This window comes from Colletotrichum tamarilloi, assembly GCF_030869305.1.
Source record: "Colletotrichum tamarilloi strain Tom-12 chromosome Unknown Scaffold_9.1, whole genome shotgun sequence".
In the NCBI taxonomy this organism is placed as follows: domain Eukaryota; kingdom Fungi; phylum Ascomycota; class Sordariomycetes; order Glomerellales; family Glomerellaceae; genus Colletotrichum; species Colletotrichum tamarilloi.
The window spans coordinates 381,182-398,298 of NW_026849392.1; the positions used below are offsets into that span (position 1 = coordinate 381,182).

The 17,117-nt window shown below is 54.1% G+C and overlaps 6 protein-coding genes across 6 annotated transcripts; 3 read left to right on the top strand and 3 right to left on the bottom strand.

Annotated features, from left to right (window-relative positions):
• Positions 1–75: 75 nt before the first annotated feature.
• Positions 76–1,329, bottom strand: CTAM01_03884 (SNARE domain-containing protein; the record flags this gene model as incomplete). Its single annotated transcript, XM_060519914.1, has 3 exons — positions 76–563; positions 617–1,176; positions 1,307–1,329. 3 exons carry the CDS (start codon positions 1,327–1,329, stop codon positions 76–78), a joined length of 1,071 nt encoding a protein of 356 aa, XP_060385335.1.
• Positions 1,330–2,808: 1,479 nt separating this feature from the next.
• Positions 2,809–3,804, top strand: CTAM01_03885 (calmodulin; the record flags this gene model as incomplete). The annotated part of the gene is made up of 7 exons (XM_060519915.1): positions 2,809–2,871; positions 2,944–3,000; positions 3,083–3,098; positions 3,251–3,376; positions 3,445–3,515; positions 3,566–3,707; positions 3,770–3,804. 7 exons carry the CDS (start codon positions 2,809–2,811, stop codon positions 3,802–3,804), a joined length of 510 nt encoding a protein of 169 aa, XP_060385336.1.
• A 1,522-nt stretch (positions 3,805–5,326) lies between these two features.
• Positions 5,327–9,742, top strand: CTAM01_03886 (uncharacterized protein; the record flags this gene model as incomplete). Its single annotated transcript, XM_060519916.1, has 6 exons — positions 5,327–5,336; positions 5,399–5,522; positions 5,589–5,777; positions 5,831–7,937; positions 7,999–8,061; positions 8,942–9,742. 6 exons carry the CDS (start codon positions 5,327–5,329, stop codon positions 9,740–9,742), a joined length of 3,294 nt encoding a protein of 1,097 aa, XP_060385337.1.
• An 867-nt stretch (positions 9,743–10,609) lies between these two features.
• On the bottom strand, positions 10,610–12,341 carry CTAM01_03887 (uncharacterized protein; the record flags this gene model as incomplete). The annotated part of the gene is made up of 3 exons (XM_060519917.1): positions 10,610–11,642; positions 11,702–12,065; positions 12,137–12,341. 3 exons carry the CDS (start codon positions 12,339–12,341, stop codon positions 10,610–10,612), a joined length of 1,602 nt encoding a protein of 533 aa, XP_060385338.1.
• Positions 12,342–13,107: 766 nt separating this feature from the next.
• CTAM01_03888 (NADH:ubiquinone oxidoreductase 11.5kD subunit) lies at positions 13,108–13,562 on the bottom strand (the record flags this gene model as incomplete). Its single annotated transcript, XM_060519918.1, has 3 exons — positions 13,108–13,254; positions 13,339–13,478; positions 13,535–13,562. The coding sequence occupies 3 exons, from the start codon at positions 13,560–13,562 to the stop codon at positions 13,108–13,110; spliced, it is 315 nt and encodes a 104-aa protein (XP_060385339.1).
• A 547-nt stretch (positions 13,563–14,109) lies between these two features.
• Positions 14,110–16,999, top strand: CTAM01_03889 (secretory pathway protein Sec39; the record flags this gene model as incomplete). Its single annotated transcript, XM_060519919.1, has 3 exons — positions 14,110–15,589; positions 15,640–15,796; positions 15,847–16,999. 3 exons carry the CDS (start codon positions 14,110–14,112, stop codon positions 16,997–16,999), a joined length of 2,790 nt encoding a protein of 929 aa, XP_060385340.1.
• Positions 17,000–17,117: the final 118 nt, after the last annotated feature.

A 17,117-nucleotide genomic window follows, 5' to 3' on the forward strand; every position in this document is an offset into this window, starting at 1 on the left:
TAAAATAAGAAAATTCATACATTTAGCTTACACCAACTTCTTCGTCTCTTCATTGAAGTGCCCATTTGGATTTCTTCACTCGTCGTCACCGCCTCCGCGTTTCTTGGGTTTGATGACCAACAGGATGATCATACCCGCGATAATGAGGAGGAGAAGCAGGATAATCTTGCGCTTGGTCGTCTTCTTCTGGTACGTGTCGGCGATGACGAGCTCCTTCTCGGCCCCCTTTACGTCGGTAGTCATCCGTTCCACGTTGTAGTCTATCCTGTCCAGCATGGTGCCCTGGTCAATGACCATGTTCTGCAGGTCGCGGAATATGTCGGCGAGCTCGATAATGCCCTGTGCAATGTCCTCGATTTCGCGCTCGCGTTGGATGATGGCCGCGTCGTTGGACTGCAGGAGCTTTTGCTGCGTTGCTTGGAGCGTCGATTGTGAGAAGGACCTGTCGGCGTCCGACTCGACCATGGACGGGTCGAGGTACGAGTTGGAGGGCTGAGGTGTTGATCCCCTTTCGCCTGGCACGCCTACGCCGCCTGTGCTGAGACCGCTCATCCCGCGTAGTTCTACGCATATTGTTAGCGTACCATTTTCTCCTTTTATATCCCGCGGTACTGACTTTTCAAGTATGCGCTTTGCTTCTTTCTGAAGAGCGCGCTGGCTTCCTGCACCCGCGAAGCCAGGGATATCTGGATGTTCTTTGCCATGGTCTTCTTTGCGCTGGTAATTGTTCCAGAATGCTTCGAGTCCCTCACCATCTGCTCAACCCGTTGAATGCAACCATGGCAGTCGTGAAACCCCTTTGTGATCTGCTGCGTGAGCCTCTCAATTTCCCGCTCCTCGGCCTTTTTCGCATCCTCATCGTTGAACCCCGGCAGTACGTGTTTCTGGTGCAGGCGCTCGAGGGCCTGGCTCCTGGTAGCAATATCGGCGAGGAGGTCGGTGATCTCGTCGGATATGTCGGCCCAGCGTGGGGGTAGGAGGTCCATCTCTATGACGGCGTCGCCATCATCTTCGAAGGCGCCGGCCGAGAGAAGGCCGCGCGTGTCGTCGTTGCCGCTGGCATAGCTGGTGTTCCCCGGGAAGCTATCGCCGAAGCCATTCCCACCGGCCGCGCTACCGCTGTACTTTGTCCGTTTTGTCGGGTGGTGCGCGTACGACTGCCGATAGGAAATGTAGCTGGAGGTCGGAATGCGTTGTTAGCAAATCAGTAATCGATCTTAGTTCCCGTCCAGCAAGCTGAAGGCAGAGTAGCCCAGGTGAAGACGATGCGGATATTGTGAGAGCGAACAAGGGCGACTAAACGTACAGATTCGTGCGGTCTCGCCACATAGCGGACGCCAGAGTAGGCCGCAATGGCGCTGCTCAGCCTGGTGTCCTTTGTCGCTCGCTGCGCGGGCCGCTCAGGGTCGCCGTCATGAACGAGAGGTCGCAATTACGGAACAGGACACCATTGGCGTTGGTCGAGCACAAGGTTGCGGCGACGTGGATGTTGTGTGGTCGAGGGAGTCTTTTAGGAAATGTACGTCAGATTAGATGATTTAGTTGTGCCAAGGGCGGAATTGGTTCAGCTCTCTAATACCGGTAAAGATCCCAGGTCTGGCCGGCTTTCAGCTTCGGGTCGCAATTATTAATTAGCAGAAAGCGATTGATTTGTGGTTAATTTGGAAGATAGCCAAGTCAAGCCCTCAACAAAAGACAAGCACGGATACGTAGGGAAGCTCTTGGATCACAAGTCAAGGTGATAGGATGAAAAGGTAAAGTGAGTTGAAGTACGTGGTGGTAGTGGTGGTGTTGGTTGATTATGCCACCCTGTGTAGAGATGCGCCGACAAGCTTGCATTAACTCGCTGATGAAATGGACAGGTATCGCATGCCAGGATGGGAGCCTTTGGCAATGGGGACGGATTGCGTCAGGTCCACGGGTCTTATTCAGTTGTCTGCGGATTGAGCCGCGTGTGGGCCGGGCCAAATCCCAATGGCTCCGTACCGTCGAGGCAACCTGCCTCTAAGAGGGACTCTGTAAGGAACCTTCAGGTACCTACCCAGCTAGGTACCTTGCCTTAGGTACCTTACCTACCTTAGGTTGGCGACGCGGCACTGCTCGACGTCAATTGGTGTGCTGTTCTTTATGCATCCGCCGCTTCAGGGTGTCTTATGTCAGCTTTTTCTTCCACTCTGTACTCAATTTAGGTGAAGATGGAATGCAATGGATGAGAAATAGGTAGGTACGGAGTACAAGTGGGCCAGACAGTGGGCGTAATGGGACGCCTGGACACCTGGCACCTTTCAGACCGTCCGTCCAAACCGTCATCCTTTCATCCAGGGGCCTTTCTCTACTATGTAGGTAGGTACTCCGTAGCTTAGGTTCGGTGACACCGCCAAGTGCACAGCGACCCCTGGCACCATACTGTGTAGATTGGCCCATCAGGCTGGGAGACGCGGTGACTTGACACGCTGAGAGATGAAGCTACCGTCCTGGAAAGACGCCCGCTGCCCAATGGTCGAGGCAACCTATGGCTGTCCCGGTCAGCCACAGACTGAGCAGGCGGCCCGTCAGCTTCGACCCTTCGACGCCCGCGGCCCCCCTATCGCCCGACGTTCTCCCCCGGTCTGCCCCATCTCTCCCCACGAGCTGCACACTACAGAAAAGCTCGACCCCCCAAAGGCATCCGGTAGCATCTAATCTGGCCAAGGCTTCCGAATACTTTCGTGAACATCTTCCAACTCCATAACATACGGCCCCATTCGACGTAGACCGCTTCCAGAACCAGTCCCGTATTCTCACAACAAACCATCGTCAACATTCGCCATGGTCAGTTGTCCAAACTCCGAGCTCCGTCCTCTATGCCGCCTTTATGCTACCTCTCGTGAGGTGACCCCGCGACTGAGGGGCTACCGACGCTATTTTCGGCGACCTGAACTGACACGGCTACCCTCAATCTAGGCTGACTCCCTCACCGAAGAGCAAGTTTCCGAGTTCAAGGAGGCCTTCTCCCTCTTTGTAAGTCACTCCGAGTTCGTCCCGGACGAAGTTCCTTTTCCTCGAAAGGTATTTTCGGATGTGAGCTGACCCATTCATACAGGACAAGGACGGCGATGGTCAGTACCTGGTCCCCCCCTTTCCCTTTCTCTCGACCCCGCGCCAGTACAATTTCGACTCCCGCGACCGCTTCGATACGAGATCAGCATTGGGACATTGTCGAGATTTGATCATGTGGATTTCAGGGCACGGAGCTAAAGAATACGGACAGGACAAATTACAACCAAGGAGCTCGGCACCGTCATGCGCTCCCTGGGACAGAACCCCTCCGAGTCTGAGCTTCAGGACATGATCAACGAGGTTGACGCCGACAACAACGGAACGATCGACTTCCCTGGTAGGTCTACACAATAACCACTGGCAATCACGCACACGAAAGCGACTCGCTGACGAATAATCTGGCAGAGTTCCTCACCATGATGGCCCGCAAGATGAAGGACACCGACTCCGAGGAGGAGATTCGTGAAGCCTTCAAGGTGAGACGAGCTAGTGCAACCCGCACGTAGACAACGCTGACCAGAGAAAGGTCTTTGACCGCGATAACAACGGCTTCATATCCGCCGCCGAGCTTCGCCACGTCATGACTTCAATCGGCGAGAAGCTCACCGACGATGAGGTTGATGAGATGATTCGCGAGGCTGACCAGGACGGCGATGGACGCATTGACTGTAAGAACGCGACATCCGTGTTCACGCTGCTCATTGCTCACGTTGCTAACACACGTTCCCAGACAACGAGTTCGTCCAACTCATGATGCAGAAGTAAGGCGTCAAGTTGGTCGAGCGGCTGTAGGTCGAACCTATTCACGGTGACATTGGCCGCGCAGCATTTGTTCCTTGCGAGAAACGACACGAACGGTCTTCAAAGGGCCAGGCTGGTCAGAAGGTATTCTTTTAGACCGTGGGAGTTGGCATACGAGAATAACCAGCGAAAGGACGAGTTTGATATTCGGACGGTTGAGGGGGGCTCTATGCATTCGTCTCGCTGCCAGCACGCTTGCCTGTTTCATTCCCGTTCTATCACGATGCTTATTTAACGAACACACTCTCCTACACCTACACCGACACAGACACAAGACACATTCTGAATGACACGGGAGTTACGCTTAGAAGGGGGTCTCCTCCAGGGCGGCGAATGCAAAAGTCAATCAACCCGGCGATTTCATCAAGTGCAATTGCGAAGCTTGACGATGCTTGTGATTTGGTACCAGGCGCGTGAATGCTGCCATGGCTTCTCCGCGGCGAGCATCACATGCTGAAATATGACGCCAATGACCGCGTTGAGCACTCGCTGGGTGGGCAAAGTAGTCTGTTGCACCCAGGCTGATAATGACAGCGGGCAACAGAGGCACTGTGTAAGCTTGTTCATCAAAGGACGGAGTCATGAAGATGGATAGACGATCACGTTGTGCCACACGTATTATCCATGACCTGGTACATGCTGAGCCAGAGAGCTAGGCCGGCAGAGCAATCTAGCTTGGCAGGGCTGCAGGCACCGCCCCGATCCGCCCCTCTAGATGTTCCAAGTGTGCGTATCGTATAGTGAAGCAAACCTTGAACTGCCATCCGTTGTCGTGACTATCTGCTGCTTGGATGGCCTGGACTATCTTGGTATAGTGCACGTGAGGTTGACAACAAGCTGCACGACGCATCGTCAATGCTGCTTCTAGGGAATTGATATTCAGAGTCTAAGTTGGGACTATGGACTGAATAAATGTGAACCGGATGTAGCAGGGGAAAGACCGGGTTGGAAGCTCTTCAGGTCTTACAAGACTCGGGAACATGAGGTGTTATCTTGGTGGTGAAGCCCAGGCACACAAGCCAAGATCCCATTAGCTTAGAAACACGGATGCCAGCTAAGCACCTTAAGGTACAGTATCCGTAAGGTAAGGTACTACACGACACGCTGAAGGACCCCTAAAGCCCCCTATCAAAGGTCAATGGCCTTTGAAGTACCACATAATTCGTTTGCGCCTGAAATGTAGGGCCAAGTCCACACGTCGGCCCCACACCTGTGACGGCGCTGCACGGTGCACCTCCAATGCCAGGCCACGGATGCGTGTCGCTCAACCCGCCGGGCCTGACATCCTTGGCCCCGTCTATCTGGTCTATTCGTCGGTCCTTAGCAAGTCTACCGGAACACGACCCTCAAAGACCTCCTCGATAATCGCGACTCGCCCTTTCGAGAGCTCTCGACGAGCTTGCAACCCCCTCCGTGCATTTCTCTCCTCCAGGACCCAGCTACCTGTCCAAGGCCCTCCGCGGGCCCATTCCCCCGGTCGCCCAACATGAGTTCTTGTATGATGAAGCCCCTCTGTACCTGTGACGGTGGCCTGGAGCTGACCTAGGTGACACTCCAGTGAAGCAGTTCATCCGCAACGTTCGCGCCGCCAAGACCATCGCCGACGAACGAGCCGTTATTCAGAAAGAGAGCGCCTCCATCCGAGCAAGCTTCAGAGAAGAGAGCGGCGACCACAGCGTGAGGTGCGCAATGGATTATGACCCCGAAAGAAAACCCACCACGGATCGGGGCTGACGTTTAATCACTAGGCGGAACAATGTCGCCAAGCTCCTATACCTTTTTACCCTCGGTGAGAGAACACATTTTGGTCAGATCGAATGTCTGAAGCTGCTGGCCTCTCCACGATTTGCCGACAAGCGACTGGGACATCTCGCTACCAGTTTGCTGCTTGACGAAAACCAGGAGGTCTTGACGCTTGTGACAAACTCACTACAGAAGTAAGGCCCGGCAACACATCTTGGCCATTGACACCATAGCTGATATGGAATAGTGATCTCGCCCACTCGAATCAGTATGTCGTCGGTCTGGCCCTTTGCACCCTGGGTAACATCGCCTCCATTGAGATGTCGCGAGACCTGTTCCAGCAAGTCGAAGCCTGCGTCAACACATCGAACCCGTATATTCGAAGGAAGGCGGCGCTCTGTGCCATGCGGATATGTCGCAAGGTCCCAGACTTGAAAGAGCACTTCGTCGACAAGGTCAGCAACCTGCTGGCCGACCGAAACCACGGCGTCCAGCTGTGTGGCTTGACCCTGGCAACCAGCTTCTGCGAGGCCGACGAAGAAGAAGATGCGGATGGTGATGAGGACATTGTCGAGAAGTTCAAGATCTTTGTACCGAACCTGGTCAAGACACTGAAGGCTCTCGCAACCTCTGGATATGCTCCCGAGCATGACGTCACAGGTATCAGCGATCCGTTTGTGCAAGTCAAGATCCTCCGCTTCTTGAGGGCCTTGGCTACGGGCGACGCACATGTCAGTGAGCAGATCAACGATATTCTGGCACAGGTTGCGACAAATACGGACTCCTCAAAGAACGTCGGAAACTCCATCTTGTATGAGGCCGTCCTCACGATCCTCGATATCGAGGCGGATTCTGGTCTTCGCGTACTCGGTGTCAATATTCTGGGCAAGTTCCTGTCCAACCGCGATAACAACATCCGTTACGTTGCGCTCAACACTCTTATCAAGGTGGTCGCCATCGAGCCAAACGCTGTCCAGAGACATCGCAACACCATTTTGGAGTGCTTGAGAGACCCGGATATCAGCATCAGGAGGCGAGCGCTCGAACTCAGCTTTACGCTCATCAACGAGAGCAACGTGCGGGTCCTCATTCGGGAGTTGCTTGCATTCTTGGAGGTCGCCGACAATGAGTTCAAGCCTACCATGACCAGTCAAATAGGCATTGCTGCCGACAAATTTGCACCGAACAAGCGCTGGCACGTCGACACAATGTTGCGAGTGTTGACGCTCGCCGGCAATTATGTTAAGGAGCCTATCATGTCATCATTTATCCGACTGGTGGCCACTACCCCTGAACTGCAGACCTACGCCGTTCAGAAGCTTTATATCAACTTGAAGAAGGATATTACGCAGGAGAGTCTTACACAAGCTGGAGCGTGGTGTATCGGCGAGTACGGCGATGCCCTATTGAGAGGTGGGCAATATGAAGAGGAAGAACTGGTTCGTGAGGTTAAGCAGCACGAACTCATCGACTTGTTCACGACTATCCTCAACAGCAACCACGCAACCCAAGTTTCGACCGAGTACATCGTGACGGCGCTCGTTAAGCTCACGACGAGATTGTCGGATCCTGCGCAACTGGATCGCATCCGCCGGCTGCTTGAAGTCCACCAGACAAGTTTGGATGTTGAGGTTCAGCAAAGAGCTGTTGAGTACACCAACTTGTTCTCGTACGACCAAATCCGCTCTGGCGTTCTTGAGAAGATGCCGCCTCCTCAAATCAAGGAGGAATCCCGCGTACTGGGCGCGGCGACCACCACAAAGAAGGCCAAGGCCGCCAACAGGAAATCGAGGGTCGTCAAGCCAACCGAGCAGGATCTCCTATTCGACCTTATGGACACCCCTCCAACAACTACTCCTGCCGCCGGTGGCGCCTCTAACACCGACCTTCTCGCCGACATTCTGGGCGGTACCTCATCGCCCCCTACATCGACATCTCCTGGCCCGCAACAATCCCAGGCAGCCTCTATCATGGACCTCTTCTCCCAAGGTCCTGCCCAGCCCGTGGGTTCTCCTGTACCAGTTATGGGTGGCTCGAACATGGACCTGATGTCTTCCATGTCCGCCGTGGCAACCCCTCCGCCCCAGGCGCAGGCCGCCCCGCAGGCACCCGCAGGCCTTCCTGTCTACGACAACAATGGTCTCAACGTCAGCTTCCAGATCCAGCGCAATGCCGAGGGTCTTGTTCAGGTTATCGGTCGCTTCAGAAACTCAGGCCCCGGTCCTTTGTCGAACGTGGGATTACAAGCAGCTGTTCCCAAGACGCAGAAGCTGCAGCTCATGGCCATTTCGAGCACGGATGTTGGTCCTGGCGCCGAAGCCACCCAGAGAATGATTGTGTCTGGAGCCAAGGGAGTATGTTTCTTCCCCCTCTTTGCTTTTGTACTTTTTCGTCAGATTGCTAACTTTCTCGCAGCCGCTGCGACTACGTCTGAGGATTGGGTATGGGCATTCGTCTGCCGGAGAAGTGATGGACCAGGTGAACTGGACCGAGCCGTCCTGATTTGGCGCATGTTCTCTTCGGGCGGTGGCGTGGACTTGTATGCTTACGATGACAAGGCAAGCGTATTGAAAAATAGAAAGATCTGCGAGGATGAAAGATTGGGCGCAATTAAAAGCACACCGTCGTTGAAACCACCTGCTTCTTACTGGATTTGAGCCGTGATGACATAACATATATAGCTCTGGTGTCGACGTAGCAATTTCTACCTATGCGTCGTTGTCGTTGTGTTGTAGTGCTTGGCCAAGTGCGGGACAATGGAATGTACACACTTCACTAAGCTCACCGACCTCGGTGCAGGCATCCACCCATCCATCCATCCATCCCACCTACCTCTGATAGCGGAGCCAACATCAATTCCAGAAACCAGATGTATCAACCGCGTACAAGCTTCCTCGCCATCAAACATAGTCGTTTCCTCATTCACCCTCCTCAAGCTCGTGCATATACCTACACTTTTCAAAATATGGGCAAGGAGGTGGGGGAAACGTCGACGTCGCATACCGAGCGCACGGCGGCTCAACCCCGGGATTCTGTAGGAAGCCGCCCACCTCCAAGCTGTTATGCTGTCAGCAGTACCTATGTGCTCATGAAGAAAGACAGACATTGCACAGCGTTACACTTGTCAGAGTCAATGCCGTAAACGAAGAAATCCGTCTCTTCCGGCTTGGGGTAAAGGAGGGGTCGAGGATTGAGGTACGTTCGGCATCCACAATTTCCTGCCGACTTCAAAGGATGAGGTTTACATACGCGACTTACATTGCGCGGAAATGTCCCCGCCTCTGGCCGTGGCTCCCGGTTTACCTCTCACTTGGCCAGGCTCTTGATCCGATGTGACTTACTCATTGCGGGAAAACAGTTCCTCCCAGGCCAATGGCTGGACACCTACGTCCCCGGCGTGCCCAAGGCAGGGGGCTTCACCCTCACCAGCCCGCCGTCCAAGGCCGTCCTACCAAGATCCGCGTACCTCGAGCTCGCGGTGCAAAAGTCGCCGACGAACCCGGCCGCCGCTTGGCTCTGGGAACAACCTGTCGACGACGAGAATGAAGACCCCTCCCAGGTAGAGAAGAAACCAGAGATTCAGGTCCGCGTCGGCGGGTCCTTTGTCTGGCCGCCCCCGGGAATTGCTGACTTGGCCTCCCTGCGGCGAATCGTCTTCATTGCAGGCGGCGTCGGTGTGAATCCGCTGATGAGTATCGTGAGTCACCTGGCTGAAGGGGTTGAAGGGAAGGGCGGCTGCCCGTACGATGTCCAGTTCATGTACTCGACAAAGGTGCCGTCGTCGGCGTCGCCGCCAGAAGAGTCTGGCGAGGACAGCCTCCTCGATTCCGAAAAGATCCTCTTTATGGAGCGGCTGGCGGCTATTTTCGGCCGGGAAAAAGTCCGTGGCCAGATGAGGTTGTTCCTCACCGGCCTCGGTCCCGGGATCGCATCCGGTGAGTCCGTTCTACATTGCAACGAGATGGACGTCCCGTTCAAGAGGCGCCGTATGGGCCTCGGAGACGTGGCGGAAGCCTTGGGGCCCGAAGCGGAACGCGGTGATGCGTTGGTGTACGTCTGCGGGATCCCGTCCATGACTGATGAGTTGGTCGAGAGCCTCATATCGAAGAGCGGGTTGAATCTCAGACCTGAACGGGTTCTGTGTGAGAAGTGGTGGTGATGTAGAGCCTTCGGGAGCTGTCGACACCTTACGAGATTAGCTTGTTCCTCCTCAGGCCTAAATGATAAGGTATAGCTCTGAGGAGTGTACAGGTTCTACTTGTGATGTGTGAAATCGGAATTCTTGCGCGAATGCTTTGGATAACTCAGAATCACCAGTGCAAATACACTGCTCATAGAGGACCTTGGAGTAACTGATAAGCAGAGGGAAAAGTGACAACGGCTTTCTGCAGTGTTTGATTTGAGCGTGTTTAGATTTCACGAAGGAAGTCGCTGGTTTCCGTCTTCGTCAACGCCACTGATAAGGTCGCATGGTCTTTACTCCGACCAGGCTCGTCGACATCTATTAAAATCAGAAGCAACATTCTACCTCAATGGAAGATTTATAACGCAATAATCCTGTTTAAACACTTCCGCGTTAGTGGCAACGTATTCAATAATGTTTACCTTGTGACAGACGCATAGTAGCTAGGATAAGACCATTCAATGTCTATGTATATCTGTCTCATCAAGTCAGCATCAAGAAGCCCATAAACTATATAGAACAAAGTAATATTACCATTACATCGATCCTTAGAGCTTGTTTCCCGGTGAGTTATCGCATTTTCCAATGCACCAATAACGGTTCACTTCCGTTTCGGTTCCTTGTTCAGCAAAGCTGTGAATTTCCGTCTACTGAACATAGTGATGTGAACCTCTCAGTTTTCATGGCTAGGAGCTTCCAACATGTCTTAGAAACATACAGGCCTCTTCTGAATATGATCAGTGAATTGGCCACTGAAGTGCTCCGTTCCTTTCAGCAAACTCGTGCCTATGATCAAAATAGTCCTACAGATAACCCGAATTTGTCTTCTTGAACCCGGAAGTCTCATTGGTCTTCATTCCTCCCTCGATCACTCCACTTGTTGAGATTCAATCTGCCATGCCTGCGACGCAAAGGCGATGGACTCCGCTTGAGCCATTCTCCTTCCGAGACGCTCACGTTGTCAAAGTTATCGACAGTTGACGCCATGCCGGGGTTAGAACCGAGGCGCCTGGGATCTCGAATGGAATAGTCTGAGAAACTCAGACTGCTGATAGACGAACCTCGCAGCCTCATGGCGCTCGCACGCGCTGCTGCAACATAATCTTGCCTCCCAACCCTGTTAAATACCTCCAAGCCACCCGTAGAAGGAGGGCTCATGTCATAGTCGGATGAAGACGCTGGAAGTCCTAGGGGCGGAGATGGGAGAGGACGGCGAGGATGTATCTTAGGGAGCTCTTGAGATAGAGAGGGCAGCGTCACCTGTCTGGCAACTCCAAGCTCAATCTCGTCACAACCACTCGACTCGTCAATGTACGGTAAGAGCGATGGTGTGACTGAAGGTGCCCTCGTCGATTCTAGTGACTGCCTGCTGATCGATGGTTCAAAGTCAGGAAGCATTGGCAGAGGTCGAAGAGGGTCTGACACCTTCCGAATCTCTCGCGCTAGCTTGCTGGGTTGAGGCATCCTGGTCGTTTTCAGGGCCGGAGGAGCGAGCTTGGGTGGTGTTTCAAGGTAGAAGTCTCTCTCGGCAGGCGAATTCTGCCTCTCTCTAATCTTGTTCCGACCTTTGTTACTGTCCTCAAAGACTAGACCGTCAAGGGATTCGAGGCCAAATAGTCTCGGGTGGGTTCGAATATAGCTTCCAGTCTCATTGTGGTTTGGCGTCTTTGGTCTGTCAGGCAAATGTCCACTCTGTGCATCTGAGGCCATCAGTTCCTCATAATGCGCTTCTGAGACCAAGTTCAGCGCCTTCAAGTTTCCCCAAGTGCGGTAGAAGAAGCGGAAAGCGGCGAATGGAGAGTCAACAGGGTCGATAAGGGCCCAGTCGTAGAATGTGAGATCTTGAGGTAACTCCACGAGGCCGCCGGTTGGTGATCTATGTCATGGATCAATTTAGTCGAAGTGTTGGAGTGGATTGTGAAAAGGAAATCTTACGTGATCCCGTATTGATCTTGACTGCGAAAGTCATCAAGTTGAGGCGCCCTCCTCCTTCGTCCGTAGGATCGGAAAATCTGAAGGTCGATGAGGCCGCCATCCATGGCAGCGGAGGTCTCGGAGCGCGGTGTGAAGTGAAAGAAACGTTTCTCAATGCCTTCACGCTTATAAGTGACGCCACACTCTCGATAATGCCACTTGGTATCGGGCTCGTACAGAGCATGACTAACGATCTGGCTCTGGGTGGCTTGCGACTTGATACCCCAAGAAACTACTTGACGACCGTTCATGGTCATTCTGAAGTACAGGAATTTGCTATCCGTGGGAGGTTTGTTGATTGAGTATCTCAAGTGGAACTGGGATCCTGTATAACCTACGTCAATTCTGGCCAATTGGTGTAATGCGCTGAGGAAGCAAGCTAAAGTAGTGACAGACCTGGCGACGAGGGAATGTAGACGGATGTCGTCGGTCTGCACTTCTCTGGTGTTGACGTGAAGCTGGAAGTCGTGGTCGACATCGGGCTTGCTGCATGATGACCCCGAAGTCGGACAGAGGAGGACTCGGGGTGAGGGAGCTCGGGCAACCCCTCCATGTTGGGACCGGGCACGATCGAGACGTCGATGCCCCTGAAGCTAGGCATTGTGTCTGTGTTGCTGACGATCGGTTATGCTTGGGCGAACGAGTTCGACGAGGTCTCCCATGGAACCAGCCAAGTTTGCAGAACAACACTTGAGGGAAAGGAAGGGAATGGTGATTAGTGGTAGCTATGAGGGTAGTCGAGGGGACGTGGAAGCAGTAATTTGATCGGGTTGGTATTTTGGGAATATGCGTCTGGAAACTGGGAGGTGAGGTAGGAGTGAAGTGTATTGAAAGTTTGGACTGAGTGCGAATCGTCGACTGCGTCGGTTTTTCTTCAGGGCAGGTGCGGCTTCTGGTGAATTGCAGTCTGCACCTTCCCTCAGTACGTATACAAGCTACCTTGCTCTGGCCGCCTGCTCCTGCCGCCGTTCTTCGCAAATTTCGCCGATAAGGTTAAGCTCCATGCTTAGGTACGTTGGCAATTGCTTCCCTTTCGTTTACCTACATACGCAGACTTCTCAGATGGCGTATGGGAAGCCCACCGCTTTGAGGTTAGTAACAACATAACACCACCACAACCACCACAACCATACATGTGTTCGGTGACTCCTCAACGCATTCAAATCTTCTAATGCAGGAGATGTGTCTCGTCTAAGGTGAAACTGGCACCTCTCTAGATCCCCGAACAGCACGCAAGCGATCCACCTCCATGCACTGAAAAGAAAACTAGTGTTGATCATTTGGTGCTTGCAAAAGCTACCTATTCGGTTCGCGCCATGTACATGTTTGTCTCGCCCCTCTCGAGCCCGGCTTTAACTTTATCTCGCTCAACTCGACCCCGTTACGACCTTCGTGTCGTCCTCCTTGCCAAGTAGCCCTAGGTTGCGTATTTGCCCCGCGCTCGGTGCGTTGTCTCGTGCACTGGCAGACTCAGCCTTTCGGTAGGCAGCCTGGAGCGCTCTCGTTCTCGCAGCCTATATGTGTTCGTGTCACTGGTTAGTGATCGGTCCTCTGGTGATAGGTATGCCGGGATTGAGGGATCGAGGGGTCTGACAGACCTCCTTCTTGTGGTGCAGGCACTCGTAGTAGTCCTCCAGAGCCAATCCACACTTCTTCTTCTCTGAGTGATCCTCGCCGTTGGTGTTGACGACATAGCAGCCAAGAAGCTCCTGCCAGTAGGGGAAGCACCGCGATGGGCCTAGCCGGCGTCACAGAATCAGTACGGCATCAATGGCGACGGGAAGGGGCAATTACCTCCGTGAAGTCCGTATCCAGAGGCCATTGTGGATATACAAGCGCCGATTGGTGGGTTGGTGAAGCTTCAAGTCGTCGGGCACTGTCGTGGAGACGCAATCGCGAAGTCGAAAGTCTGGAAGGTGGTTGTGCCAATGGAAGAGTCCGCGGCTGTCTGGCAAATATTATCCTATCAGAAGGTACTTGATTCCAATAGCACTTCCGCCGGGACCGTGAGTTCTCGGGGCTAGCGCGCGTCTATTCCTCCCTGACCCGCTTGCTTGCCAATCAGAGCACCTGGCACTCAATCCACTCAGCACCTCAGGCAAGGTACCTTCTTTGGTATCTGATGACGAAAGCTAAGTGCATGCACCCCAAGTCCCCAACTGAACACGCTTCGGGGAGCTGGACCTTGATGCCCGTGCCTGTGCCCACTTGCACTTGCGCTTGCACCTGTCGACTTGTCCAGCGCTCCGATATACCGACATCGGTTCGCGATAGCTCCTCTGACCAGCTGAGTCCAGCGCTTCATGGTCAGCTCGCAGTAAAAGTTCCCGACAACACACTAGACTGGATATGCCTCGGACCCTTGCAGAATGAGCCTCGTCCTGTCCCCGCCGAAGCTTGTGCTTTTGGCTGTCCACTTAGCCATCCACGCCGATATTGAAAGCCTGGCCTTTCTTGCCTCTCGACATGCTACTGTCCTCCGCAAGGACCTCGTTCTGCGCGTCCTCGTGACCTATCTGCCCGAGACAGTTAGTTCTAGCGATTACCTTTCCTTTTTGGAGGAGCTTTCGACTGGCGAATTCATCGACCGCGAAGCCGAGAACATCGACCACTCTATCGTCGAGAACTTGTCGGATGAAGACGCTGCGAGAAAGGTTCGCAAACTCCACTTGCTACCGTTAGCTAGGAAGGATATCACGGTCGAAACCGACGACGATCCATTGACTTTATTCCTCCTACACCGAGCACACCGTGTCGACGAAGAGGCCGGCCTGCTCAACCAGCTTCCCGAATTACTTGGCCCTTTTATACAGTATGCTCCAGGTATCCGGGTCTGGATGGTCTCAACCTTGTTGCCACTGCTAAGGAGGAATTACGAATACTACCCGACGGAAAGCGTGCCCTATACGTTGGCCGAGTTTCAGAGTCTCCCAGATGGCGCCGCCGTTGATGCTCTTTTGTCCCAGACGGGCGCGCAGCCAAAGGATTATACTTTGATCGGGAGAGATCTCAGAGGCATGCTTGTGCCCTGGTTGCATGACGACGCGCGGTGGAAACGCTTAGACAAGACTGAATCGACAGAGGAGGGCATTTACAGTGCGGGATGGGAACGTTTCCTCGAATGGCTTCTTTCCAAGAGCTCGAGCTCCTGGAGAGTGGCTGTTGCTGCCGTTGAGCAATGGGGAGGTGCTGTAGACGTAGATCTGGGAGAGCATGATGTTGTGTGGCTCAGTGAGCAGCAACAGCAGCATCTCGATCGCCGCTATGCACGAGGAATCATGGCGTGCGCTTATCTGGTACCAGAGGCCAGCGTAGAAGCGCTCGAAGGAGCACACCAAATGTTGAGGAAGGTCATGGACCTGCTAGGTCAGGATGATATGATGTCACTTCGCGAGGGTACAGATACGTTATCTGCTGTTGCGTATCTGGAAGGTGATGGGATCCTGAACCACAAGAACACTGCCTTTATGCGAGACGACCTGCTCAAGGATTCGAACCCTCTCACCAAGCCGTCTCGAAAGTCAACACACCTTCTCCATGGCCTGATCCTCAGCGCATTCATACTGACGCAATGTGGACTACCTTGCACTATTAAGAGAGCTGGAGACTTGGCGTTCATCCAAGATGAAAGAGACCAGAAGGCCGAGGTGATTCAGCTGATACATACATTAGCAGAGAACGCTCCTAAGAACGACGAAACATATTGGGTCAAGAGACGAAAGGAAGTTCTCTGGCTCCGAGACTGGGGCATTGCCCCCACGCCAGAGGGCAAGGTGATGGGAATATTCGCCAAGGTCAAGCCGGAAGTTATCGAGACTGAGATCTTGAGAGCACTCCTGTCCAGTACACGTATGTGTACCATACACAATCCATGACTCTACTTTACTAACCATGGCCAGGATATTCGCTCGCAAGGTCCCTTTACGAGGACGCCACCGACAAGCCGCTGTCGCCGCAAATAGTGCAGGAGACCGTCGTAGCTGCTGCGCTCAACGCGTACGACAATGCGTCGAACCCAAGCCGCGCGAGGGGCGGCCTCAAGAAATGTGACGAGATGTGAGTAGGAAACCCCATATCACGACGGACTCCCGCTAATAATTTCACAGTATCAATGCCTTCCCTCAAACGATTCACAAGTCCGTCCCTGAGCGGCGCCGTATCGACTCCTTGCTGAAAGCAACGCATGCCCTCAGCGAATACCGGCTGGTCCTGAGGCAAGGCGAACCCTTCAGTCCCATCGTGTTGCGTGTTCACTCAGATCCCGTTTCCATCATTGGTAAGGTTCTAGAGCAGAACCCGAAGAGCTACACTCGCATTCATGACCTCTTGGACGTGGGCACCAACATGGTTCGCGCCGGGCTCGTGGACCGCAATAACAAGGTCGCCGCAGCTACAGCTCAAGCCGAAGAGAATGGGCAGCAAATCGATGCTGCGACACAACGCATCACAGCCATGTGTATCGAAGCAGCCTTGAAAGAAGACGACTTTGAGACGGCGTACTCATATATCGTCAACCGGCTCAGCGGCGGAGTGGACGCATCAATGGGTTCCACGGTAAAAGTCGACGACGACTGGTCCTGGAGGGCTGCTCTGCAGGCCGGGCAGTACATCAGGAGTGCCCGAACAGTACGCCCGACACACCTGGGCAACGCCAGCGGGAATCCCGACATCAGGCACCTAGAACAGCGCATCGACTGCCTCGCCACGGCCCTGAGGATTGCGCCTCCCTCGCAGCTACAGGAGATCCTCAAAACCTTCCGCCGCTGCGAGGAGCAGCTTGACTCAGCCATCAAGGAAGACGCTGCTCGCGAAGAGGACCTGGGCACTGCCGAGCACTCTGTCATGCCCGGCGGCTTCGACGCAGCCCCCGCGGCGGTGCGATCTCACCGGTCGTCAGGCGAACGGCAGGCCCACCCATCAGCCGCGGTTGCGAGCAAGGCCGGAGATGACGCCCCCATGTCGCTGTTCGACCTCTCGCGTGCAACGGCCCGCGCGGCGACTCGCAACTTCACTGCGCTCTCGACTCTACAGCAATCTGCCGGTGGTGGCGCCGCTGCTGCCGCCGCTGCGGCTCCTGCGCCGGGTTCATCAGGCTCGGCGCCTGACGGCGAATGGGATGGGCATGATGACCACCCCAGGGCGAGGAAGCGCGATCAGCTACGCGAGGCGGCCATGGGCACGTTAACGTCAGGCGTTGGCTGGCTTATTGGTGCGCCTGCGCCTGCGCCCAACCAGTCACAGGCACCAAGAAACGACTGAGGCTGAGTACCCGAGTTGAAGATCATGTGTTCGCAGCAGTAGTCACGACTAAATGATGAATGATTCCCCAAACTTCTGGACGACTGGTGGAGCGCCATGGACTGTACAGTTCCTTTTG